The sequence below is a fragment of the Pristis pectinata genome, chromosome 11 (genome assembly GCF_009764475.1).
Source record: "Pristis pectinata isolate sPriPec2 chromosome 11, sPriPec2.1.pri, whole genome shotgun sequence".
NCBI lineage: Eukaryota > Metazoa > Chordata > Chondrichthyes > Rhinopristiformes > Pristidae > Pristis > Pristis pectinata.
Genome location: NC_067415.1, coordinates 36,562,784 through 36,589,914, shown reverse-complemented (window position 1 = coordinate 36,589,914; position 27,131 = coordinate 36,562,784). Strand labels below are relative to the sequence as shown.

At 39.9% G+C, this 27,131-nt stretch overlaps 1 protein-coding gene across 1 annotated transcript; it reads right to left on the bottom strand.

The window, feature by feature from the left end:
• Positions 1-13,243: 13,243 nt before the first annotated feature.
• dph3 (diphthamide biosynthesis 3) lies at positions 13,244-17,309 on the bottom strand. Its single transcript, XM_052026339.1, has 3 exons — positions 17,058-17,309; positions 15,163-15,237; positions 13,244-13,952 (listed from the first exon to the last, which is right to left on the bottom strand). Exons 1-3 carry the CDS (start codon positions 17,163-17,165, stop codon positions 13,884-13,886), a joined length of 252 nt encoding a protein of 83 aa, XP_051882299.1. The 5' UTR covers positions 17,166-17,309; the 3' UTR covers positions 13,244-13,883.
• Between the last annotated feature and the right edge of the window lie 9,822 nt (positions 17,310-27,131).

Genomic DNA, 27,131 nt, shown 5'->3' with positions numbered 1-27,131 from the left:
ATAAGCGGGAAGAACAATGGAAAGTGCCAAATGAATATTCTTTATTTTCTAAAGCACACAGAACTTATGAATTAGTAAACTGCCTAAAATTAACTTTGGAAATTCCTTGCAAGCACTCCAATGGCTTAGCAACTTTATCCAGTTGGTAGATGAGCCATTGAGAAGAGGCATGTTACAGGTTGAACAAGTGATACCTGTTGAATTAGTGGACATGAATTAAGGAGCCTGTGAATTGACCTATGCCCTGTGTCAGGAAGGGAGGATTTGGCAAGACATAGAAAAAACTTACAACACAGCTGTGGATAACATTTTTGTCATCATCTGGAAGTTTGCCAATGTAGTCAACTAAAGACTTGAACTGTGATCAAATAGGTTGACAGGATGGTTGCTGGTCAGAGAGTCATCTGTCTAGCTCAGCATGTCAAAAAACATTTCTCATTTCTTCACCTACTGTATTAATAATCTTAAGCTACAGAATTTGATGGTTTTACACAAAAACTGAAGTGGAATGTCTGATTATATTCTTAAAAATGTTAAGCCTTGTATTATGTATTCCTGAAACATGGTGTTCACATATAAACTGGAAATAGGATATTTGAATTCGAGGAAGTTCATGGGAATGTGGAATGTTTTAGAACAGTGATAGTATGTTAAGAATAGACAGGCTAGAAATCAAAGTTTGTTTCCTTCTATTTAACTGTCATGGAGCTCTGTGCATATGGTAATTTAAAACTCCATGTGAACCATTCTTGAGATAATTGCCCGAGTGATAAAGGGCTCATATTCTTCTTTCTAAAGATATATTTTCCACTGTCGAGCTCCACTGCTGAGAGGACAGACGTTCCATTCCACAGTGTAACTCTTCGTCTGGACATTCTCATAAGGGCTGATGAATTCACATGTCTGGCAATAAGGCACATGGCAACAGATTTTAATTATCACTGTTGAACGTAAAACTCCCAACAGATGATCAGCCTTCCAGTATGCACCTTGCTGAATTTTACTATATAAAAAAATAGACAAGGATACGGTTTAACCATGTTGGCCCATGATAACTGGGAGGTAAAAGAAACAAGTGGGAGAACAACTTTGGTCAGACGTTTCTAAAATCCAAGTTAGCACCAAGTCATCAAAGGGCAGGACAGTTCTATAAAGAATCAAGATGGGTCTGAGAGGACAGAAACATAATTTTGAAGAAAGGATTCAATAAATCCATTATAAATTGAGAAAATTCAGTCAGACTAGAATTAGAGTTGACAATCTTAATTGAAGAGAGAAACAGAGTTAATATTTCAGGTTGATTGTTATTCTTCAGAACTGAGAAAGTGAGAAAACAAAAAAACATTTTAAAAAAATTGCAGATGGTGTAAATATGAAATAAGAAGTTGCTGGAAACAGCAAATCAGGTAGTATCTGTGGAAGGGGAAAGAGAGTCAATGTGAAAAATGAACTTGGATTCTCTCTTCACAGATGCTGCCTGACCTGTTGCGTATTTCCAGCATTTTCAGCTTTTATCTCAGATTTCCAGCAATTGCAGTATTTTGCTTTTGGGTTATTTTATCATTGTTAATGTGATAAATTAAACCAGCAAATACACAACCAGTGGAGAAATGGAAATTAAAGCATTCACAAGATTTAGTAACCACAAAAGCAGCAGGAATGTTTATGCAGCTGTGATTCCTTCAGGAGCAACCAAAGCAGTTTGACCTCAGGTTGTCCCAAACTGCTTTACGGCCAATTTAATCTGCAGTGTTGTAATTTAGGCAACACTGCAGTTAATCTTTGCTCACCACAATAGCATGTGAAAATGACCATATATTCTGTTTACGTGATATTGTCCGAGGGATAAATACTGGCTTGCACATGTGAAGAATCTCCTTGCTCTTCAAAATCACGTCACGAACTCTTTTACACCCACATGAGTAAGCAACCAGTTTAGCGATTCACCTGAAAGACACCTTCAATAGTGTAGCTCTCTGTCAGGAAAGTGCTAAAATGTTAAACAGAACAAGTTGGAAACATTCAGCAAGTCAGGAAGCCTATGTAAAAAGAGAAACACGGTTATCATTTTGGGTCAAAGACCTTTCATCAGAATTGGGAAGATGACAAAACATGTCAGCTATAAGAGTATGGGGGAGTGATGGATAGGAGAAAGGGAATATCTTTGTTACAATCAGGCCAGAGTTGCTGAGGTGATCCCAATGTTTACAGAGCTGAGTGGTTAATGGATTAATGAGGGCAGTCAGAGCAAACAAAAACAAAGGGACATATTAAAGCCATGATGTGCAGGTTAGAGCTGTTGCTGAAACCTGAAACCAAATGAAGAATGCTGAAATGTCAAGCAGATCAGGCAGTGTTTGCAGGAGAAAAAACTGAGTTAATATTACAAATACATAACCTTACACAAGAACTAGACAATTTGATACAGTCAATAAAAGTGAGTTAATTGAAAGTGTAGAATTTCCAAAGGCTGCAGAGTGTACAGAAGGAAGATGAGGTGCTGATCCTCAAGATAATGTTGTGCCTCAATAGCACAGCGCAGAATGCCACAGGCAGAAAGACCAGAGTGGGAGCGGGATGGAAAATTAAAATGATAGAGAACCAGCAGCTTGGGGTCACCCTTGCAGACTGAATGGAGGTGTTCTACAGTGGTCACCCAGTTTACACTCAGTTCCTCTAGAGCAGAGTACATTGTGAGTACTGAATGTAGCGCACTAGACTGGAAGAAGTGCAAATGATTGTTGCTTCCAGAGCTCTTAATGCACTACCTCACATTTCTCTGCATTAAACTATCTGCCATACATCTGCCCTATCCACAAGCCTGTCTGTTCACAATATTGCCAAGTTTTGTGTCACCCACAAATTTAGAAATTGTGGCCTGCACACCCAAGTTCAGATCATGAAGACAGCTGAACTTTGCTGATAAGCATGTTATGTGCACCTTAACAAAAACGTTCTGCAAGTCTGTGTCCACCACATCAACAACTTATCCTCATCAACTCTTATTACTTCATTAAAAAGTTCCATCAAATTGGATTTGCTCTTAATAAATCCATGCTGGCTTTCCTTAATTAATCCTTTTTTATTCAGGTGATTATTAATCTTGTCCTGGACCAATGATAGATAGATAGATAGATATCTTTATTAGTCACATGTACATCGAAACACACATTGAAATGCATCGTTTTGCGTAGTGTTCTGGGGGCAGCCCTCAAGTGTCGCCATGCCCCCGGCGCCAACATAGCATGCCCGCAACTTCCTAACCTGTACATCTTTTTGGAATGTGGGAGGAAACCAGAGCACCTGGAGGAAACCCACGCAGACATGGGGAGAACGCACAAACTCCTTACAGACAGTGGCCAGAATCGAACCCGGGTCACTGGCGCTGTAAAGCGTTACGCTAACCGCTACACTACCGTGTTTCTAAAAGCTTTTCCACCACAGAGGTTAAATTGACTGACCTGTAGTTGGATAGGCCCATCCTTATTCATTTTTTGAACAAGGGCATATTTGCTACTCTACAGTCCTTTGGCACCATGCCCATATCCAAATTATGGTCAGTGCCCCCACAGTTTTCTCCTGTACTTCTCCCAAAATATGAGGATATATCCCATCTGCCCTGACAACTTACCCACTTTAATTAAGCCAACTTTTCTCATACCTCCATGTTTTCAATTTTTAAAATATCTAGTGCGTCACTACTCCTTCACTACTACTTTGTAAATGCTCTCTTTTCTGGTGAAGACAAGTGAAAAATATTCATTTAGTTCTTTAACAGTGTCCTTAGCATCCATGTGCAAGATCTTATTTTTGTCCTTAATGGACCCTATACTTCCATGTACTACCCTGTTACTATTTATATACTAATAGAACACTTAGGATTCCCAGTTATGATGGCAGCTAATCTTTTCTCATGTGCTCTCTTTGTTCCTCATTTTAATTTTCACTTCCCTTCTGATTCTTTTGGAATCAATTTAGTTCTTACTGGTATTTAAAATCTGACACGTCATAAGCAGCCTATTCCCGCCCCCCCCCCCCCCCCCTTTTTCCCCCTGTGACTTTTATCATCCAGGGAGTTCTGGAATAGTGCCTCAACTTTACCTGAACCATCTCTTCCTTACAGTTTTGCCTGTCAACATTTGCTTCCAATTTACCTGGGACAAGACCATTCCTCCAATTAATCATTTTTACTTTAGATTTCTCCTTCATTTCCATACTTAACTGAAGTCTTCTGATGCTATGATCATTATCTCTAAAGTGTTCCCCATCAAAACATGATGCACTTGACCACTCATTTTCTCAAACCAGATCTAGCAATTCTTCCTTCCTCATTGGACCAGAGACATGGTACTCTAGAAAATTATCCTGGCCTGGACTCATTTTAGAAACTCTTTACCCTCTGTTCCCTTAATGCTATTACTAAACCCATTTACACTGGGTAATTAAAGACCCCCATTAGAACAACTCTATAAAATTTCCACTAAAATCTGTGTCTGACTCAAAAAGAAAGCGTGACTGTTCAGTTAAGACTGACAAAAACACTCAAACAAAGCTGACAAGAATACTAGAAAACATACAACTCAAAATTAACTTGCACCATCCAGAAAAAATACAAGGACTTTTAAAGGTAATAATGTACTAAGACTCAGTGATATAGATCGTGATTTAGTAAAATACCTCTCCTGCCACCTTGTGTTTTCTTTAGTATACTACATCAGAGAATACACAAAAAGATGATTTGCTGGGCATTTTAACAATAGTTTTGCCAGTTTCATGTAATGGGTGATTTCTTTTCCCCCCAATATGAAATTACTCACAAAAGGTAATTAAAGACATAAAATTGGTTCTTTTCCATCAAACTGGTCTTTAAAAAAGGAACCATTTAACATTTCCTTAGTCCGATTTATGATTTTGGGATCACCCTCAATTGAAGTGTGATAAAGAAACACAGAAACTAATTTGAGTCAAGCACCTGCAAACAGTAAAGGAAAAATAATTGGTTAAACTGTTATAGTGATGTTGACTGAGAGATAAATACTAGCCAGAACACTGGGGAATACCTGTTGGGTGTGCACTGTAATGTACACTACTTTCTAAAAATAGGCCATTCGCACCCTCAAATCTGCTCGATTCAAATGAATCATTGTTGATCTGTGGATCAGTTGTATTCACCTGCCTTTGTTCCATATCCCTTGATACCACCACCTGTCATAACTCTATCCTGGGTTCGAAGGTTTTAATCATCCTGGCATTTTCAGCGTTTTGGGAGAAAGAATTCCATAATTTCATTACCTTCTGAGTGAGAAAATGCTTCCTGATTTTGGTGCTGAGTTACCTACATCTAATTTTAGGATTATGTTCCTATGCTTTGATTCACCCAGAAGAAATATTTTATTTTTAACTACCCTAACTTGCAACCACCCTATCAAGTGCTTTTAACATTTTACATGCCTTGATGATAGAGCACCTCAATAATCCAACAACCTCAATATTCTTCCCCTCTAAGCCACAGTATCATACTGGTGAAACCGTATGGTATGGTGATATATCTTTCCTGAAGAGTGGTGCCAAAAACTGAACATAATACGCCAGATATTCCTTAAAGCCCACCTTTTTGAGCTACCTTTTGGTCAAATGTCCTAATTTCTTCTTATGCAGCTCGGAGTCAAATCTTGTTTGGGAGTGAAGTGGCCTGGGATGTTTAGCAATGTTAATATTATGTTAAATATAATCCTTCATTGTTATTGCTGCTTTACGATTTTTCTTACATGGGTGTCCAAATCCATTTCCTCCTTCCCCCCCTTCCCACTAGTAGTTTCTCATTAAAATGGTCATTTTAAGATCCATAGTGAATAATGACATACTTTCCCTAATTATTCATCACTGGTTGTCCCCACTCATATATGGCAATATACTATTTGATTATGTCCTATCATGCACTCTAAATAAGTTTTACTTCTACCCACTTAGAGGTACTCTGAAAAAGTAATCAAAGAATGAGAGACAGTGTAGATCAAAAGGAATTAAACAACTAAGAATCCTCATTTGACATTAACAATTTATAATGCTAAAAGGCCAGAAATTGTGCAGAATGCAACTGCAAAATACAATGCAATTTTGGAGATTCAGTACTCAAGCTGAGTACCTTTAGAACCTACATATCAGCTTAGTATCTGGGAGAGTGCAGCAAATATCTGGAATAGATTTCAAACAAAATGTCAGTGATACTCCTGTCACTTTGACATGGAACCAGTAACTTTCTTTGCCATTCCATAAACTCAGATCAGTACCTCCTTTGTTATTCGTGATTGCTATTCTCTCAAACAATATTTTGTGCAGAAGACAGATTGAATCCTTCTTTGATACTCTCTAGTCAAGCGCACTTGATGAATGGAAGATGGATTATATGAGAAACAAGCTTTCTAATACATGCAAGTGAATGAACATCCTTTGTGACTTGATGCCAGTGTTTTCATATTATTCTTCCCATTGTCTGATAATATCCATTAGACCTTCTCTCAACATTTCAGAATGAACTGAGTAACTTACCTTTAGCATGGAACCTTCCACTTCTTTATCTGTTTTGCTAATGGTATGATTCCATTTTCTTCCAATAATATGGCTTTTCTGATCATTTTTCTTTTTACTTGCTCCATTCCTTGATTCTGGTGGATCTTCCAAATGCATTATAGCACAAGTGAAACCAATCCATGAGATTATCAGAGCATGGATGAAAGCAGTTATTTTGATCCTTAGACCTAATACTTTAAGATGATTTATAATACGTTCTGCTTCTAAGCAGATTTGTCTAAATTTACACTGAAGATTTTGTCAAGTACAGAAATTTTGAAAAAGGGATAGAATCCTTAAACTAAAATTCCAATTTATAAAAAAATTATCTTCACAACAAATGGAGATATGGACTTTCCCACCAATTTCAATGCTGAAACAATGAAGTAAAAAACAATTACATAAAAACAATACATAGTCAAAACAGAGAGAGAACTATACAAAACCCATCTTTTAAGATTTTATGTATTTTCTTTTCTGCATTTACAACTTAAATTATCTGAAATAAATCGTTAGTAGAATCAAGGTGATATGGCTTAAACAAGAATGATTCTGGCTAAGTAGCTCTGCTATCTATATTTGACAACCCAAGTCAGCTGTTTTATCCTGACAATGTTTTGTTATCCAGAAGTCATTAATGAAGTTCCACACAAAAGTCTGCAGATTCATGGCCAAACTTGAATATGAACTTAGAACTGCAAAGAAGAAAATGACACCAGGAACTTGAAACAGTGCCTACGCCAAACTAGTGAGGTGAAGAAGAGTGCCGTGCTGGGAGTCTGCAATTTCTGATTTACAGTCAAGTTACTTGGATTCTTAAAGTCAATGTAAATTGGTTAAATTTAGATGATTCTTTTCACCAAAGTTACAATTCTCTCCAGCAACAAGTACATTTCAACTCTCAAGTTGGCCTTAGCACTGTGCAGACAGTCCTTGCAGTCAGACTAAAAGGTGCCCTATGGTCTTGCACATCAGTATAATCACCAGGTCTGGTAAGAGTATCCACATTTTGCCATGTTGTCTCTTAACCTGGTGACTTGGGTGCAGAGACAGTTTAGGGCCTTCAGGATGGTCCACACAGGCCTCTGACCCCTACAGGCAACTGGTTAGACACTCCGATACCCTGTTGACCCCAGTTCAGGGGTCTCCAAATCACACATTCCACATTTCTTCATGGTTGGTCACATTGTTTATCTCTCCGACCCCAAGGAACACCCTCACTGAGAATGCTGCAATGTGACCATGCAATGATCAACTGGTGGTCTGTCTGCTGTCTCTTCCCTTCTGGCAGCATACCTCCATTCTAAGCTTCAGGTCAGATTTATTCACCGTCTCTTCAGATGATTTGGTGTCAATTTTGTTTGATGATGTTCTTGATGTTTATTATGTTAAAAGCTCTTTATAAACGCATACTATTATTGATCTGAACAGAAAGAGGCCTCAACATTTCTCATCAAATACAAAGTCATCAATGAAGTAATGAAATTTTTAAAAAAAGAAAATGCTGAAATACCCAACAGGTGAGGAAAGAAACAAGAGTTAACATTTCAGCTCAATGATCCTTCTTCTAAACTGGGTAAATTTGGAGTACAACAAGCTTTGAGATTCAGAAAATTGCCCAAGCTTCTTATCTATGTTCCCATGAGGAACCAAGGGGCTTTTTAAAATCAACTTTTAAAACAGGCCTTGAACTGAAGGAAATGAACACTTTGGCACAGACTAGAAGGGCCAAATGGCCTGTTTTCTGTGCTGTAGTGTTCTATGGTTCTAACTCTCCACGAGATTTACAAATCCAGAATTAGCAATCATTGTTCCACTAAGTTTGGATTAATCACAAAAACCTTTGGAAATGTTAATCCTCAAATCATTGTTACAGTAATTAACTTTTCACATCCAATCACTTTTGCATAATGGTCAACATATAAAGAGGATGACAGGACTATATACTAACTCACTGGCCCAGGAAAAGAACCATTTCACATTGTTACAGTACTTCCATCAAAATGGGAGTGGGGTGTAGTTTTGTTAAATTGTCACAATTCTTTTCGATATTATGAGGAGGATTCAGGGCAAACCTGTATGGAAAGTGCAGACAAGATTAATTACCTGTACACATGATATCAGACTCCTCTGAATGATCCGAGAAGTGGTATTCAGATTCATCTAGAGTTAAAAAGATGGTACATGAGCAATGTTTAAAATTTAAATGGGGAAAGAGCATGATAAAGGGAATAGAGATTAGTATGTATATAGTATTTGCAAGAGTAATAAACTATAAAATGAACATAGCATTTCTTTTGTGAGTCTTGACAAGATTACTCCATCTGGGCAGCTTCAGGCCAAACTCAGAATGGATGAGAATTACCTACAACAGTCATGGGTCAAGAAAGTAAATAGAAGATCAGCTGAGGAGAATAAAAGGGAAAAGCAAAATTACATAGAAACTAATAGTTGGAGGTCATTTGGCCCTTAGAATCTGCTCAGTACTCTATTCCTGCTTTCTCCTAATATCCCTTGACGTCTTTAGCAATAACTGTATCTAACTCCTTCTGGAACATATTTAACTATTTGGCTTCAACTGCCTTCTGAGGTTGATTTTTCCCACATGCTTGATACTGACTGGAGAAATTTCTCATCTTCGTCCAATTGAGAGTACCCTTCCTATAGGTTAGTCCAGTGCCATCAGGATTTTCTTCCAATCTCTAATGAATATATGCCTAATTGATCCAATCACTCTTCATTTGTCAGTCCTGCCATTCCAAGTATCAGCCTGGTGAACCATTGCTGCAACTCCTCCATTGCACAGGAGGGAACCACAAACCACTCCCACCCACATCCAAACAGTACATCTGTTAGAGAAGGGAGATATCCAGTAGGAACATCCTGAACTACCTGTCAGAGTGGAAGGGAAAATTAAAGAGATCATGGAAATTTTAAAGATAATGGAACATTGATCCACATAACCAAATGCAAGCATAAACCTCAGCAAGCTGTGATACAACTGTACATACGGTGTTTTATTCAGAGCACACCTTCAATGTGGTGCATAGTTCGAGTTGATGAAAAACAAGGATACATTCAACAATAGTGCAAAAGAAAAGCCCAATTCCTACTGTTAGACATCTTAATTCTGGGGAAAATAACTGAGCTTAGGCACCTTTGGTTTGAAAAGGAGTCTGAAATGTCATTATGGCAAATGGTACAGATGACTTTTTTAAAAAAAGACAAAGGCAGCAGAAGTTTCAATTAATACTGTAAAAGGTAAAAAGATCTTCATACAGAGAGAAACCATTCAATGGCATATGGCTAGGAAGGAAGCAAAAAAATTTAATTAAAATTTAGCAAGAAAAAAGCCAAGTTGTTCTGGACGGATGCATCAAGATCATAACACAATCTAGTAGTTAATGAAGTTAGAATAAACACAAAGAACCCAACCAGGATCTGCACAATACATCATTAACTATAAGATGACCATAATTATGAATTGCCTGCTTTAATTAGAAGGAAATTGCACCCAATTCTAGGTAGAAAAAATAAAATGATCCTTGTAAGGACAAAGAAGATTGAAACAAGACAGGGTGTAACCAGAGTTTCAGCTACATCAAGACCATTCACATACTGCAAAATACAAAAAAAAGATGCAAGTCGACAAGTTTTTTGTTTGAACAAGATTTTCTTTACTGCCCTGCTGATTAGAGGCTTGGATAAGGCAATACCAATCTTGATTCTGTCAAATGTCATTTGAATACTGACTGTGCACTTGAGTTTGATTGTAATAATGTCTGTAAAAGCAAATGGGATTGATAAACCAAATCACCAACAGACTAAGCTCCGAATTTCCCCAATAAAAACATTCTACAGCAGGGAGCCACAAGAAATTCTGCACATGCTGGAATCTGGAGCAATACACAAAAAGTGCTGGAGGAACTCAGCAGGTTAGGCAGCATCTATGGAGGAAAATAAACAGTCGACATTTCAGACTGAGACCCTTCTTCAGGACTGGAAAGGAAGAGGGCAGAAGCCAGAATAAGAAGGTGGGGGGAGGGGGAGGGGGAGGAGCACATGCAGACATGTGATAAGTGAATACAGGTGATAGGCGAGCCCAGGTGAAAAGGGGGGGGGGGGGGGGGAGAAAGAGAAGCTGTAATTGGCTGAGGTGATAGGTAGAAGAGGCAAAGGACTGAAAGAGGAATCTGATAGCAGATGGAAAATGAGGTGTTGTTTCTCCAACCTGCGTCTGGCCTCAATGTGGTGGTACAGGCAACCATGGATAGACATGTCAGTATGGAAGTGGGATGTGGAATTGAGGTGGGTGGCCACCAGGAGGTCCTGGCTGCTGCGGCAGACAGAGCAAAGGTGTTCGACGAAGCGGTCACCCAATCTGCATCGGGTCTCACCAATGTACAGGAGGCCACACTGGGAGCACCAGATGCAATAAAAGACACCCTCGGACTCACAGGTGAAGCGCTGCCTCATCTGGAAGGATTGTCTGGGACCCTGAATGGTGATGAGGGAGGTGGTTTAGGGACAGGTGTACCACTTGGTGTGATTGCAGGCATAAGTGCTGGGGGTTATCAGTGAGGTGGGATGAGTGGATAAGGGACTTGCGGCCCCAGCTATGCCTGCCTCTTTGCCAGCCACGTGGCTCAGTCCACGTTCCAAGCCTACATCGGTAACGCCCCCCAAATCTTTCTCCACTACAATGACGACTGCATTGGGGCTGCTTCCCGCACCCATGCTGAGCCTGTCAATTTCATCAACTTTGCCTCCAACTTCCACCCTGCCATCAGATTGACTTGGTCCATCTCCGACACCTCGCTCCCCTTTCTGGATCTCTGTCTCCATCTCTGGAGACAGATTAACCACAAACATCTTCTACAAACCCTCTGACTCACTTGACTACGCCTCTTCCCACCCTATCACTTGCAAGGACGCCACTCCCTTCTCCCAGTTCCTCTACCACATCTGTTCCCATGATGAAGCTTCAGTAACTGGGGTTTCCCTTCCATCACCATCAATGCTGCCCCTACCCTTATCTCCTCCACTTCCCACACGTCTGCCCTCCCCCCCCCCCACCCCTGACATAACAGGGACAGGGTTCGCCTTGTCCTCACCTACCACCCTACGAGCCTCTGCATCTAACCCTTCATTCTCCGCAACTTCCTGCCACCAGTCACATCTTTCCCTCACCCTCTCTCTACTTTCTGGAGGGATGGCTCTCTGCAACTCCCTTGTCCACCCATCCTTCCCCACTGGCAAAGTTGATGAAATTGACAGGCTCAGCATGGGTGCAGGAAGCAGCCCCAATACAGTCGTCAATGTAGCGGAGAAAGATTTGGAGGGCATTACCAATGTAGGCTTGGAACATGGATGTTCCACGTGGCTGGCAAAGAGGCAGGCATAGCTGGGGCCGCAAGTCCCGTCCACTCGTCCCTCCCCACTGATAACCCCCGGCACTTATGCCTGCAATCGCACCAAGTGCTACACCTCTCCCTACACCTTCTCCCTCACCACCATTCAGGGTCCTAAACAATCCTTCCAGGTAAGGCAGCACTGAGACCCAACAGAGATTGGGTGACCGTTTCTTCGAACACCTTCACTCCATCCGCCACAACAGCCACAACCTCCCAGTGGCCACCCACTTCAATTCCACATCCCACTCCCATACTGACGTGTATATCCATGCTCTCCCCTCCTACCACATTGAGGTCAGACACAGGTTGGAGGACCACCACCTCATATTCCGTCTTGGGAGTCTCCAACCTGATAGCCTCAACCTCAATTTCTCTAACTTCCAGTAACCCCAGCCCCTCTTTTCCTTCCCCCCACTCCTCTGTCTTCCCTTACTCCTGTGGCTCCCTTCTCCTGCTTTGATGACTGACCTATCTCCTCTCTTCCTCTCCTCCATCCTTTATTCTATGGCCCACTGCCCTCTCCTACCGGATTTCTTCTTCTTCAGCCCTTTGCCTCTTCTACCTTTCACCTCTCAGCTTATTACATCCCCCCCCCCCCCCCCCCCATGAAGGGTCTCGGCCCAAAATGTCGACTGTTTATTTCCCTCCATAGATGCTGCCTGACCTGCTGAGTTCCTCCAGCACTTTTTGTGCATTATTCTACAGCAGGGTCAGTGTTAGCCTAGGACTCTGATTGGTACCACATTCCAAAAAAAATTCATACCAATAAGTGATTTATTAAACAATTAAAATATTGCATAAAATAATCCAAAGAAATTATGTAATAAACTCATCCAAAGTCTGCTTCAAAACAGTATTTGGACAACCACATTTTCACTTTGGATCAGTAGAGTTTGTTAACCAAACCCTCATTGAACTATTGTAACAGACTAAATATTGACTAACAAAATCAGGGTAAATTTAAATTCATAAAACAATCAAAGTTTAAATTTAAAAATTCAGAGATTATAGCCAAGACTATTAAATAAACTTATTCTTGGGCATAATCTCCATGAAGATTTTCTTTGCAGCAGAGATCTACTTTATAATGTGCTGTAAGTCTGTTATACAGGAGTTTGATACTTAACTGCATTGTCATTTCAGGAACTCACTCAAGGCCAATACAACAGCAATAAGTACCATGATACCAATAATTTCTTGAAATCTTCAACAGATTTTTGCATATATCAAACAATATTGAATAAATCACTAGCAATTAATCATTTTATAAAAGGATCATTTTATAAAAGGATTATACAATAAACTGTATTTTCTTTCACATCTGTATTTTAACTTTCCAGAAAAGCAAATTCTTTAAAAATAAATACATTATTGCACAATGTCCCGAACACATTCAGAAGCAATAATTTGTTGCTGAGCTCTCCCCAGGCAAAGCAAGTCAGAGGGTTTTATAATACCTTCCTGCTTAAAATAATAGTTGATAATTTCTAGTAGTAAACCTTTAACTTTAGAAATTTTATTCAGCAATAGCTTTACAAACTTAAGAAATGAAGAAACAAGAAACACAAACCATAATGCAGATCATTGCTTCCAATTTTTCTCCTGGAGGAGCCCCGGTCTTAAGTTCATTGATCGAGTGTTTATCTTGTATTTCACCCCAACTCAAAGGCATAAAATTTCTAGGAATCATAATAAAACTGCTACACCATATGTATTGTATTATGTGTCGTTGTGTGTAGTTTGCATAACAAATGCATCTATGAATCCAGTCAATTCTTGCATGTGGTTAATGTAACTCATTTTCATGCACATCTTCATTCATAATCCAGTGTCCAGTCCTTAAAAAACACGCCTCAACACGTCCTTAAAAGTTCATCAGGACTGCAGCCTCTTCGAAAATCAGCATTTCAATTTTTCTAATTTATCTGTGGTCACCATTTCCACTCGTTCTCCAGACATGAACTGATCCTAAAGAAAAGTCATTAATGAACAAAACAATTCAAATTCGTATTATTTACTATGAACTTCATGATATTGGCAGAGATTAACTGAATATTTTACAATGTATGCAAAAACAGGTACAGTGAAGGCAATCCCCAGAGCAATTTTACAAAATCTCCTAAATACAGAATAAAAGCAGAAGTGGAATTAAAATCAGCTACTGGTAGACAGAAGGAAGATTAGGGTGCTTCTAGCTCTCCACCTGACGAGAATTTCAGGAGACTTCAGTAGGAGACTGTGCAAAAATCTCAAAACATCTTTTTGCTGTCATAGAATCGTGCAGCCCAGAAACAGGTCCGGTACATCCACAGTGCTCTCCAAGCATCCACCTCCATTAATCCTATTTTTCCCTGTTGCATCTCTGTAAAATTCCCCATATCACCATATTTTCCTGCCACCCTCACTAGGGGCAATTTACAATAATCAACTAACCTATCATCCCCACTGCCATTAAGTTCCTGAACCAAAACAAAAACCCAAATTCTATCTCAGACTATATTACATAACAGTGTTTAAGACACAGAAAAGTTGAGGGAAGGAAAAGAGTATACAAAATGTAAGGTTGTTGATGGACTAGATTGGAACAATGATTAAATGTCAAAAGGAAAAAAAACACAAAATGAAAGCATTGTAATGGAACAAGTAAAGATCAGTTGAGAGGAGGTGTAACTAGCAGAATAATCATCAGAATTTAAAGAAAACACTATATTTGCTGGAAATCAAATAACAGAAAATGTTGAGAGTTTTTTTTCTTGGAACTGTCGAGTAAATTGAACTGTAAAATATAGGTATTTTCAAAATGTATGCAAATAATTAATCTATTGATGGTGACATACAGCCACACAACACATTTATGTACTTATCTGTGTACCTTTGCTCAATAAGCACATGGAATTAATTCTCATGAAGTTTGGACAAAGTACATCAAGACTGCAGATACCAAATAACAGAAAGCTTCTGCTTAAGCTTTGCCAAAACTGTCAGACAAGTTTCTGACCATGTTACTCATTGCATCATCTCCCTGTGCTGCTATTGAAATGTTTTAAATGGCTTATGAACAATTTGATGGGGTTATATCTGAGATCACTGTGCAAATGGAGTGGGCAATTTTCAAAAACTGGAAAAATTCTTTTTATCAAAGTGGTAGAACTTTGGTGGTTAATAAATGTCAACTTACTTTATCATAAATGACTTTGATAATCAAAGAACAACTTGGACACGTCGCGACTTCTTCCCCATTCTCCAGGTCTTCCTGCAAAACACCACTTGTTAAGCAACATCTCCTTGAAAATTCTCATTATTTTCAAATTCCTCCATGTTCTTTCTTAACCTCAATTTTCCTCTAGCATTTTAACCTGTCAAGATATCAGCACTTTTCAAACTCTGGTTATTTTATCATGCAAGAACATAATCAATTCCACCATTTGGTGGTTGTATCATCATCATCTGCCAAAGTTGTAAGCTCAAATTCTTTCCACAAATCTACATTTTGAATTCATCTGCCATTTCTCTGCTCATCAACTTCACCCTTCTCTATCTGACTTTCCTCTGCATCCTCCACAATGCCACCCAGTTTTATGCAAACAAAGCAAGTTTACACATGACTGGATGAAGGAACTGATGGCATCGTGGCCAAATTTTCAGACGATACCAAGATAGGTGGAGGGACAGGTAGTGTTGCGGAGGCAGGGAGTCTGCAGAAGGACTTGGACAGGTTGGGAGAGTGAGCAAAGAAGTGACAGATGGAATACAGTGTAGGGAAGTGTGGGGGCTATGCACTTTGGTAGGAAGAATGAAGGTGAAGGCTATTTTCTAAATGGGGAGAAAATTCAGAAACCAGAGGTGCAGAGACTTGGGAGTCCTAGTTCAGGATTCCTTTAAGGTTACCTTGCAGGTTGAGTCAGTAGTGTTGGATTCGACTGTTTTAATTAGCTTTTTAACATGTATAGTGTTTAATACGCCTCCAATGGCTGCACAAGGAATGGCCGCTTACCAGCTTATTGGTTCGTCGATCAGGTGAATATGTGGTTTTTTCATTGATTGGTTAGGCCACAAGTATCTAATAAGTTTCCTGATTGGACTATTGTTAGCTAAAGAGCGTCTCTCATCTCAGGTATAAAATGTGTCATTTTTTGTTAATCACTCTCTTGCTCTTCCTGTCCCCTGGCCTGAGCTTTCTTTTGTTCCCTTTGTCTTGGCTCATTAAAGCTAGTGTCATGTGCTCTGTGACTGTTTCTTTGTTTTAAACTTTCCAATAAGACTTTGAGAGTTGTTCACAAAGTTGTTTTCAACTCATTCCTGGACTCCTGAAAGAACCTGTGGATTCAAAAATAACCGGATCCGACAGTAGTAAAGGAGGCAAGTGCAATGTTAGCATTCATCTTGAGAGGACTACAATATAAAAGCAAGGAATGTACTGCTGAAGCTTTATAAGGCATTGGTCAGACTGCATTTGGAATATTGAGAGCAATTTTGGGCCCCATATTTAAGGAAAGACATGCTGGCCCTGTAAAGGGTCCAGAGTGGTTTACAAGAAAGATCACAGGAATGAAAGGCTTGACGTACAAAGAGTATTTGATCCCTCTGGGCCTGTACTCAGAAGGATGGTGGGGGGCCCAGTCTCATTGAAGCCTACTAGCTACTGAAAGGTCTGGATAGAGTGGACATAAAGAGGACGTTTCCATTAGTGGGAGAGTCTAGGATCCTAGGGCACAGCCTCAGAATAAAGGGATATCCCTATAAAACTGAAATGAGGAATTTCTTTAGCCAGATTGTGGCAAATCAGCAGATTTCGTTGCCACAGAGGGCTGTAGAAGCCGCATCATTGGGTGTATTTAAGACAGACGATTAATACGTTCTAAATCGGTAGGGGGTTTAGAGTTACAGGGAGACGGCAGGAGAACGGCGTTGAAAAAAAATCAGCCACGATTGAATGGCGAAGCAGGCTTATCTTACGGTCTCATGACCCTCTCATCTGAGTCACTGAGATAGACTGTGAAGAGCTGGACTACAGTTGTCATCTTGCGGCAGCCCAGCAGTCAGTAGTTACAATGGAAGGCTGGCGCCCGGCACCTTGCTGATGAAGAACTTGTCCCCACACGGACACGGGTAGTAGTAGCTCTCCGTCTCCTCGTCGAACTCGAAATCCTCGATCTCCACCTCATCGTGAAACACCGACATGGCGGCCAACACCGGCGGCCCAGCTCGGCCCAACGACTCCGGCTCCAATTCCCACCGCCTCGTAGCTAAAGCGGCCTTGCTCGGGCTCGCCGCTCCGACTCTCCTCCGCCGCTACAAACCGACACTCGCTGCGCACGCCGTCGCCAGCCGGTCCCACGCACTAACGTCACGCATGCGCATTCGCCGTCCAATAGTGAAGCAGGGCACACGCATGCGCAGGGGACGCGCCCCATGGGCCGGTAGGTGAGGAGTGTGCGCATGTGCGGCGCTTCGAATTAATGGTGGCGCCAATGCTGAGCCGCGAAATGTTCGCTCAAGGAATTAAAACAGCCGAACAAACTTTGCTTGGTAGAATTAAGAGAAAGATTAACCTGTACGTGAACGAAAAATATTATGGAATCTTGAGGTGCTCGAGTCAGTGTAATTTATAATTCAGAATATGGCATCTCAGCCAGAGGGACAGGGATGTGAGGGGGAGCGGATTCCGCTGGGGTGGTTTTGGTTTATTATTGTCACTTGTACTGAGGTACAGTGAAAAACTTGTCTTGCATGCAGTTCGTGCAGATCAATTCGATACACAGTGCTTTGAGGTAGTACAGGGTAAAAACAATAACAGAATACTACCGTCAGGGAAGAGGTATAGGAGATAATAAAGTGTCACAGCTACAGAGGAAGTGCAGTGCAGGTAGACAATAAGGTGCAAGGTCATAACAAGGTAGATTGTGAGGCCAAGAGTTCACCTCATCGTATAGGGGAACTGTTCAAATAGTCATAGTAGCTGTCCTTGAGCCTGGTGGTATGTCATTCTAAGTGGTTTAAGAATAACAACATGTTTGAGAGTCCAATGGAAACTAACAGCATAAATACAGAAAATGCTGGAAATGCTTGGCAGGTCAGCCAGTATCTGCAGAACAAATTAAAAATATGCTGTAAATCAGGCAGCATCGGCAGAAGAATCAGATTCAGATTTACTATCACTGACATATGACATGAAATGTGTTGTTTTGCAGCAACAGTACAGTGCAAAGTCAGTAAAAATCTATAAATTACAAAAACAAATAGTGCAAAAAGAAAGAATAATGAGGTAGTGTTCATGGATCGTTCAGAAATCTGATGGCAGAGGGGAAGAAGCTGTTCCTGAATCATTGAGTTTGGATCTTTAGGCTCCTATACCTCCTTCCCAATGGTAGTAATGAGAAGAGGGCATGTCCCAGATGGTGCGGGTCCTTAATGATAGATGCTGCCTTCTTGAGGCACCGTCTCTGGAAAATGTCCTTTATGGTGGGGAGGGTTTTGTCCGTGATGCAGCTGGCTGAATCTATAACCCTCTGTAGCCTCTTGCGATTCTGTGCATTGGAGACTCCATACTAGGCTATAATGCAACCAGTCAGGATGGTCTCCACCGTACATCTATAGAAATTCGTAAGAGTCTTTGGTGACATACCAAATCTCCTCAAACTTCTAACGAAGTAGAGCCACTGTCATGCCTTCTTCGTGATTGCGTCATTGTGTTGGGCCAGGATGGAAACATTCAATGTTTCAAGAAAATAACCTTCCATCAAAATAAGGCAAAAAGCAATGGTAATAGAAGAATGGAAATCTGGTTACTGAAGCATATGGATGAAGTAATAGTTTCAGTGCAAGAATGTAAATATTGTATTGCAGCAATAAGGAGCAATTGAGCAAATTATGGTTTGGGCTTTTTTGGGTGGGACCACAACAATGCTGTGCTTAATTCCAGGAGCAGTTCAGTAGACCAAACTATCTCCTTTACCATTGGACTAGTAGTATTGAACACGAGTGGTAATGAACTGTAGTGATATTGGGCTTTGGACAGGAAATCCTTTGAATGAGCCCAAAATCAACAGATGGGTACAGAGGTTCACAGACTTTACCAATGCTTGTGGGAATAGAAAATTAAAAAAATGCAAATGCTGGAAATTTGAAATATAAACATAAAAGGCCGGAAGCACTTATCTGGTCAGGCAGCATCTGTGGGAAAAGAAACTGAGCTAATGTTTCAGATAGAAGACCCATTAAGTGTTTCCAGCATTTTCTGTTTTTATTACCTGTGCTGCATCTTACTCAAAATCAAAGTCGAGTTTGTCATATGCACAAGTACACGTATGCATAGATGCAATGAAAAACTTACTTGCAGCAACATTACAGGCACATAGCATCAGATAAGCAACATTCACAACAAAAACATAAATTAAACATAAAGCATACATAATTTTTACAAGAAAGAACATAATTAGAACAAAAAAATCCCTAAGTCCATTGTAGTGGAAAGTGGTCATAGTGTTGCTATACTGAGGTAGTGATTAAGATTGTGCAAGTTGGTTCAAGAACCAAATGGTTGAAGCGAGGTAGCTGTTCTTGAACCTGGTGATGTAGGACTTGCGGCTTCTGTACTCCTGCCTGATGGTAGCTGCGAGAAGATGGCATGGCCAGGATGGTGGGGATCTTTGATGATAGATGTTGTCGTTTTGAAGCGGCACCTCATGCGGATACTACCAGTGGTGGGGAGGGATATGCCTCTGAGGTTTAGAGCTATGTCCACTACTCTGTACAGCTTCTTGCATTTCTGTGCATTAGAATTGCTGTACCAGACCATGATGCGACCAGTCAGAATACTTTCAACAGTACATCTGTAGAAATATGTTAGAGTGTTCAGTGACCCGCCAAACCTCCTTAACCTTCTAAGAAAGTAAAGATGCTGGTATGCCTTCCTTGTGATTGCATCTATGTGCTGGGCCCAGTTGTGATTTAATTCTGTAGTCCAATTACATCAAATGATTGTAAATAATTTGAATATAATGCTTCTAAGCAACATTATTTGGATTCATATTTCTCCCAGATTTACTTTTAGCATATTTGCTTTCCATAGGGAATCTTAGCACTTGATTTCACAAAATTACAATGTTGAAACACGTATGTGCTAAAATATGAAGCTGTTAAACATTAATATTCATCCTGCAGATAAACAGGCAAACAGACATGGCTTCTCTATAATGTCATCAATAATTAAGCTCTTCCAACAAAGAACAAAATAAATCTCAACACACATATTCACCAGTGAGAGAGACCTTAACGTTTGTGAGGATGGCGTACAACAGGCTGATATGCAAGGGCATGTGGATGTGAGGAAAGAGGATGTTCTGAAACTTTTGAAAAACATTAGAATAGATAAGTCACCGGGGCCGGATGGGATATATCCAAGGTTATTACAGGAAGCAAGGGAAGAGATTGCTGTGCCTTTGGCGATGATCTTTGTGTCCTCACTGGCCACAGGAGTAGTGCCAGATGATTGAAGGGTGGCAAATGTTCCTTTGTTCAAGAAAGGGAGCAGGGACAACCCTGGGAATTGTAGGCCAGTGAGTCTTACTTCAGTGCTGGGAAAATTACTGGAGAAGTTTCTTAGAGACAGGATTTATGGGCATTTGGAGAAGCATAGGCTGATTAGGGACAGTCAGCATGGCTTTGTGAGGGGCAGGTCGTGCCTCACAAGCCTGGTTGAATTCTTTGAGGATGTGACAAAGCATATTGATGAAGGTCGAACAGTGGATACGGTGAACATGGATATCAGTGAGGCATTTGATACGGTTCCTCATGGAAGGCTCATTCAAAAAATCAGGTGGCATGGGACCCAGGGAAATTTGGTTGTGTGGATTCACAATTGGCTCACCCGTAGAAGACAGAGGGTGGTTGTAGATAGAGTGTATTCTGCCTGGAGGTTGATGACCAGTGGTGTTCCACAGGGATCTGTTCTGGGACCCCTGCTCTTTGTGATTTTTGTAAATAATGACTTGGATGAGGATGTGCAAGGGTGGGTTAGTAAGTTTCCAGATGACATGGTGTTGTAGATAGTGTAGAAGGTTGCTGTAGGTTACAACAGGACATTGATAGGATGCAGAGCTGGGCTGAGAAGTGGCAGATGGAGTTTAACCAAGAAAAGTGTGAAGTGATACACTTTGGAAGATCGAATTTGAAGGCAGAATACAAGGTTAATGGCAGGACCCTTAGCAGTGTGGAGTGTCACGAACCAGCAACAAAAGAAACACACTGAGTCATGATTCAGTGTTAAAAACTATTTTATTAGTCACTACTTATGATAATAAAAATAAAAGTAAAAATGTTAGTATGTTAGAAGTAAAAATGTTAAACTTTGAACATTAACCCCAAAAACTAAACTCTTCGTGTGTCTGTGGCAAAATCCCAAATTCCAAGTCCAGGAATGGTTCTTAAAGTTCAGTTCAGCAAGCCATAAGGTGAAACATGAGCAAAGGCTTCTTCAACAACCACCGTTGTCTGAAGATAAGTCGTAGATGTAGAGAAACATAGAGAGAGTAATTACGAAATCCAAATGTTCCACGATGGAACCCAAACAACACCTCAGTGTTTACTCGGTAGTGACTTCCTCACCCCAAAAAGCATCCGAATCGTGGTCGTCCACACAAATACCTGTTTACTTCTACAGGTCAGCAACAAAGTGAACTCCACCAGATTACTTCCAATTTCCATATGTGGATTGCTGTGACAGACACAGTTATTGTTTCTCATCCATCGATAGAGAAACTAGCAGGCTGGTGTCTCTCTCCCTTTTTCTCTCTCTCTCTCTTCGACTTCGACTGACTTCTTCAACAATGTCATTACATCCGTTGTGACATGTATCTTCTGTTGACGTAAGCATGACACACACACACACACACACACACACACACACACACACACACACACACACACACACACACACACACACACACACACACACACACATAATCTTAAAGGGACTCTCACCGAGTCCGTAACAGGAGAAACAGAGGGATCTTGTGGTCCATGTCCATAGATCCCTCAAGGTTGCTGCGCAGGTCGTTAGGGTTGTTAAGAAGGCATATGGTGTGTTGGCCTTCATTAGTCGGGGTATTGAGTTCAAGAGCTGCCACGTAATATTGCAGCTCTATGAAACTCTGGTAAGACCACACTCGGAGTGTTCAGTTCTGGTCGCCTCATTATAGGAAGGATGTGCAAGCTTTAGAGAGGGTGCAGAGGAGATTTACCAGGATGTTGCCTGGATTGAAGAGCATATCTTATGAGGATAGGTTGAGCAAGCTAGGGCTTTTCTCTTTGGAGAGAAGGAGGATGAGAGGTGACTTGATAGAGGTGTACAAGATGATAAGAGGCATAGATCGAGTGGACAGTCAGAGACTATTTCCCAGGGCGAAAATGGCTCACACGAGGGGACATAATTTTAAGGTGATTGGAGGAAGGTATGGGGATGTAACAGGCAAGTTTTTTACACAGAGAGTGATGGGTGCGTGGAACTCACTGCCGGCAGAGTTGGTGGAGGCAAATACATTAGGGACATCTAAGAGACTGTTGGATAGCCACATGAATGACAGAAAAATGGAGGACTATGTTGGAGGGAAGGGTTAGATAGTACAAAATGTCAACACAACATCATGGGCAAAAGGGCCTGTACTGTGCTGTAATGTTCTATGTACATTGATAAAATCATATGGAATCTGCTACAAAGATTGGTTTTGCCCATAATTTCAAAAAAATATTGATTTTAAAATGCTAAATTGTAAAATCCACAAAACTTCAAGTCTGCCAGTTAAATACATTATTAATCTGCATTAATAACCAGGCAAATACCTTTTGACATCCGATTATGCCACTACATCATAAATCACTGAGACTGGCTGTTGAATATATTACAATACTTATGTACTCCAGTGAATTTCTCAATTCCCTGTCAAATGACAGCAGTGAGAGATTGTTGTACTGGCTTGGGAACGTTTTTGCTCATGCCACTGTCTAGATTCAATTCATAGTCAAAAAGAGCATTTCCACAATGCATATTGTTATTGGAGGAATAAGATAAGATATCTTTATTAGTCACATGTACATCAAAACACAGAGTGAAATGCATCTTTTGCGTAGAGTGTTCTGGGGGCAGCCCACAAGTGTCGCCACGCTTCAGCGCCAACATAGTATGCCCACAACTTCCTAACCTGTACGTCTTTGGAATGTGGGAGGAAACGGGAGCACCCGGAGGAAACCCACGCAGACATGGGGAGAATGTACAAACTCCTTACAGACAGCAGCCGGATTTGCACCTGGGTTGCTGGCGCTGTAATAGTGTTACGCTAACCGCTACACTACCGTGCCTGCCCCACACACGACTGTCCCTGCCCCACAGGTGTACAGTGGAAAGCGTTCTGACTGGTTGCATCATGGCCTGGTATGGAAACTCCAAGGCACAGGAATGCAAGAGGCTACAGAGAGTGGTGGACTCAGCCATTTCCATCATTGTCCTTAAGAGGTTATTAATATTAGGAAAAATGTTGACAATATATTGATGATTGATTTTTTTACCTTAAACTGCTATGCATTTTAGCTGCTGAACAGAATAAAAATGTACATATAAACAGATTTGATGAATAAAACACCTATTAGAACTTCAGTAGCTCTGCAGTTTTGCTGAAGATGAATTAGATGCTAAATTCTTTCATAATGACATCTTTGTTCCATACACAGTGTATAAGTCTTTTGCTGTGGCTGAACTGTATTTAGGGTGATCGTCTGAACTTATGAATGTTCACTATTTCAACATAGGCCCAGATAGCTGCACCTCATAATCTGATAGAAAATCCATCTCTCACTGTCATAGCCTTTTATGTCTCTCTCCTTTATAGCTTTTATAGTCTTGTTTACCATTATAATTTTGTACATTTATTCTCTTCCCCATGTCATTATCAAAGTGAAATTAAAGTTTAGCCATAATTATTTACTTCCCAAGATTTTCAATCCTCATTTTGTTTTCAAGTCCAAGCATTGTGCCATATGACCAGATGGACTTAACCATTTTTCCTGTTTTCAACAACAGAGCCCTACATTATGCAAATAAGCTTTGCAGCCTGATTTCACAATACAAACAAGAAAGATTATTTGCAGCAGTGACAAATGGAGGATGAAAATTCGTGGATGTGACTCATATTATTTCATTGAGTGTCAGTTACAAAGAATTCTGAACATAGAAGAAATCCTTGACAGGTAAAAACTTCTGTTCAACTACATAAACAAACAAGATGCACCTTAAGTTAATTTCTTTGTTCATCCAAATTATGCTCCTTTCAACTATATGCTTACATTAGGGACATTTAAGAGACTCTTGGATAGCCACATGCTTACTAATTCCACCAGAGGGCAGATACAGTACATGACTTGAAAAGTAAAAGATGATTATTTTTGCTTTTCAAACCATGTGTTTACCAGGAATTTGTGAATATTTATGCTCTGGAACTCCCTGCCTATACAAAGTCAGCTTTCACATTTGATACTCAGCTGAGGGGAAGTAATATATGTGGTTATGTGAAAGAAAAGCAGGGTACTGAGACCAAAATAGATTGCTCTGCAGGATTCTGGTAAAACCTGATGGCCCTAATGGTGTAATAATTCTGTAAATGCACAGAACTAAAATCTTAATTTCAACCACCTAGATCCCAAATCTGGTGCATTCCTTTTGTGTCATACTCATATAGGCTAGCACTTGTTCATTTTTATTTACCTTGTACCTGGAGAACCAGAAAACATATCATGAATTTATTCTATTAATCAATGCTTTGAAGCATTTTTTCAGCAAACATTTTTGATGCACAGTGTTTAGAAATAGTAAATTCAAGAGAAGTGTTTAGAAATAGTGAATTCAAGAGAAAGGTATCTTGGTGTTGACTTTTGATTTTGTGTAAATGTGAATCTAAGCCCCCAGAAGCCAGGATCAGCACCCTAACAGTCTAGGTTTCCAGGACCCAGTAGACTAATAGCCTCAAGCCCCAAAACCCTATATATCTAAACACTAAGGCCCCAAGAGGGGAAGTTGCTCTGCTGCCCACAAACACCCCAACCCTAATGCAAGGTCCCAGCTTCCCATAGAGTCTAACAGCCAAGGCCCCAGCCCACCCACAATAGGCTCAAGGCCAATGCGCCCACACCCATTTAACCTTCACACTAAGGCCCCAAAACTCCTCAACCTGTCCTCAACAACCAATCCCATGAACACTAGATATAATTAAGACAAATAGGAACAGACTTTATAATAAATTTGATTCATCAATTTGAGCATAACTGATCTCTGCCTCCCCAGCCAAGCCCCCGAATTACTTGGCATGACTGCTTCTTCAACAACATCTCTTAAACAGGTTGATATTTTGCTGAACTCTCTAGTATAACCATGGGTGCATAAAGGGAATGAAGATGTGGTCTCGATAAAAGTGACAGTTAGCAGTGAAGTAAATAATGTCAAATGAAGAGAAGAACAAACACAAGAGAGGCAATTGCCCTGTTGCCCAAAAGCTGACACCCTAGCTCATTAAATGATTTTATACAGAGCTGAGCTAGAAGAATTAGAAGGTTCATCAGAGATTTTGTTACTATTGTCAAAGGTTGTACTCATAACCTCATGAAGAATCTTTACCAAATCTGGCTGGGCCAAATTTGATAAATTTAATGGTATTCAATGTGACAAAATATTAGCACTGTGTTAAACAAAATATAACAAAATTAAATCGCTGTGGATAATTTTACCAATGAAGAAAACAAGATAGCTTAATGTTTCATATTGGAATAAACATAGAGGGGAAAAGTGGTGTTGCTAAAATTATGAGACACGAGAGATTCTGCAGATGCTGGAATCTGGAGCAACACACACAAAATGCTGGAGGAACTCAGCAGGTCAGGCAGCATCTATGGAGGGAAATAAACAGTCACCGTTTTGGGTCTAGACTCTTCGAGACGAGTTCCTCCAGCATTTTGTGTATGTTGCTGCTAAAATTCTTCTGTAATTTCACTAGAAGACTGGAACATAGGCAAATGTGATTAGCTTGGATGGGCATCTTGGTCAGCGTGGACCAGTTGGCCAAAGGGCCCGTTTCTGTGCTGTATGACTCTACGACTCTCTATGACACTAAGATTGATGAAACTACGTGGAAATATAGACAGCTAAATACAAAGTTATGGAGGAAGATCAAGTGAACTTCAGTGGAATTTCCAATCACTGATTAAATTGATTTAAGGCAGACTCTAGTAGAGGTGGTCTGATTAAAATTGATATAATTATATACCGATATAAAGTGTATTGCTAAGTCATTCCTAAAGTCTTAGTACATCCAGATAAAATAAGATATAATTAATTATGCAACATATAATGCAAACGTTGGGTTAATAATCTCTAATCATTTCCAGTTACAAATAAAACAAGCAGTACTCACAGAGAAATAACATTTACTAAAAGTAATATTGAAATTAAACCCGGTACCTTTTGGTCCTAGCAAATATTCTACTCCATCTAGGCTTTTCCCCTTCACTTAGTTAATATGTAGTGACAGCTGAAATTAAAGCAGTTAAAACTAAATATAGACATAATTACTAATTGTTCTTTCTTTTTCAATCTTTTTATTAGTTTTCAAATTAATACAGATTGATATATAGCATCAATATTTATACATGTAATACAAAGAGATCAGAATAACAATCATAGCAATCATAAAGAACAATAAAATATAAAAAAAAATCTGTAGATCCAACAATCTCTTAGTAAATGAATATAATATAAAAGAAAGGAAAGAAAAAGATTTATTATATGTTAAAAAAACGCAAATCAATAAGAAAAATTGTAAACAATATAAACTAAACAAAAAAATTTCACAAAAAAAACAAACAACAAAAAAAAAGAAAAAAAAACTGGGCTAAAATTTCTCAGTAGAAACAGAGCAATATTATGTCGTCAACTCCGTTCCTCCAAGTTGGAAAGTTATTACTAATTGTAATGTGTTTCATTCAAAATGTTGCTTGATAGGTATTTTCAACTGGTAGGATCAATGCATGTGGGAGTAAAGCACGAGCAACAAACTCACATGCTGATGCTCAAAACATCCATAGTTACTCCAACCTCCTCCCAACCTT

Excerpts from the sequence above, each read along its gene's own strand:
- dph3 (XM_052026339.1), bottom strand. The coding sequence starts at position 17,165 with ATGTCGGTGTTTCACGATGAGGTGGAGATCGAGGATTTCGAGTTCGAC. Across the intron at positions 15,238-17,057 it reads ACAAGTTCTTCATCAGCAAG|GAAGACCTGGAGAATGGGGA; the intron begins GTGCCGGGCGCC and ends GGTGTTTTGCAG. Across the intron at positions 13,953-15,162 it reads TCAAAGTCATTTATGATAAA|GATCAGTTCATGTCTGGAGA; the intron begins GTAAGTTGACAT and ends ACTTTTCTTTAG.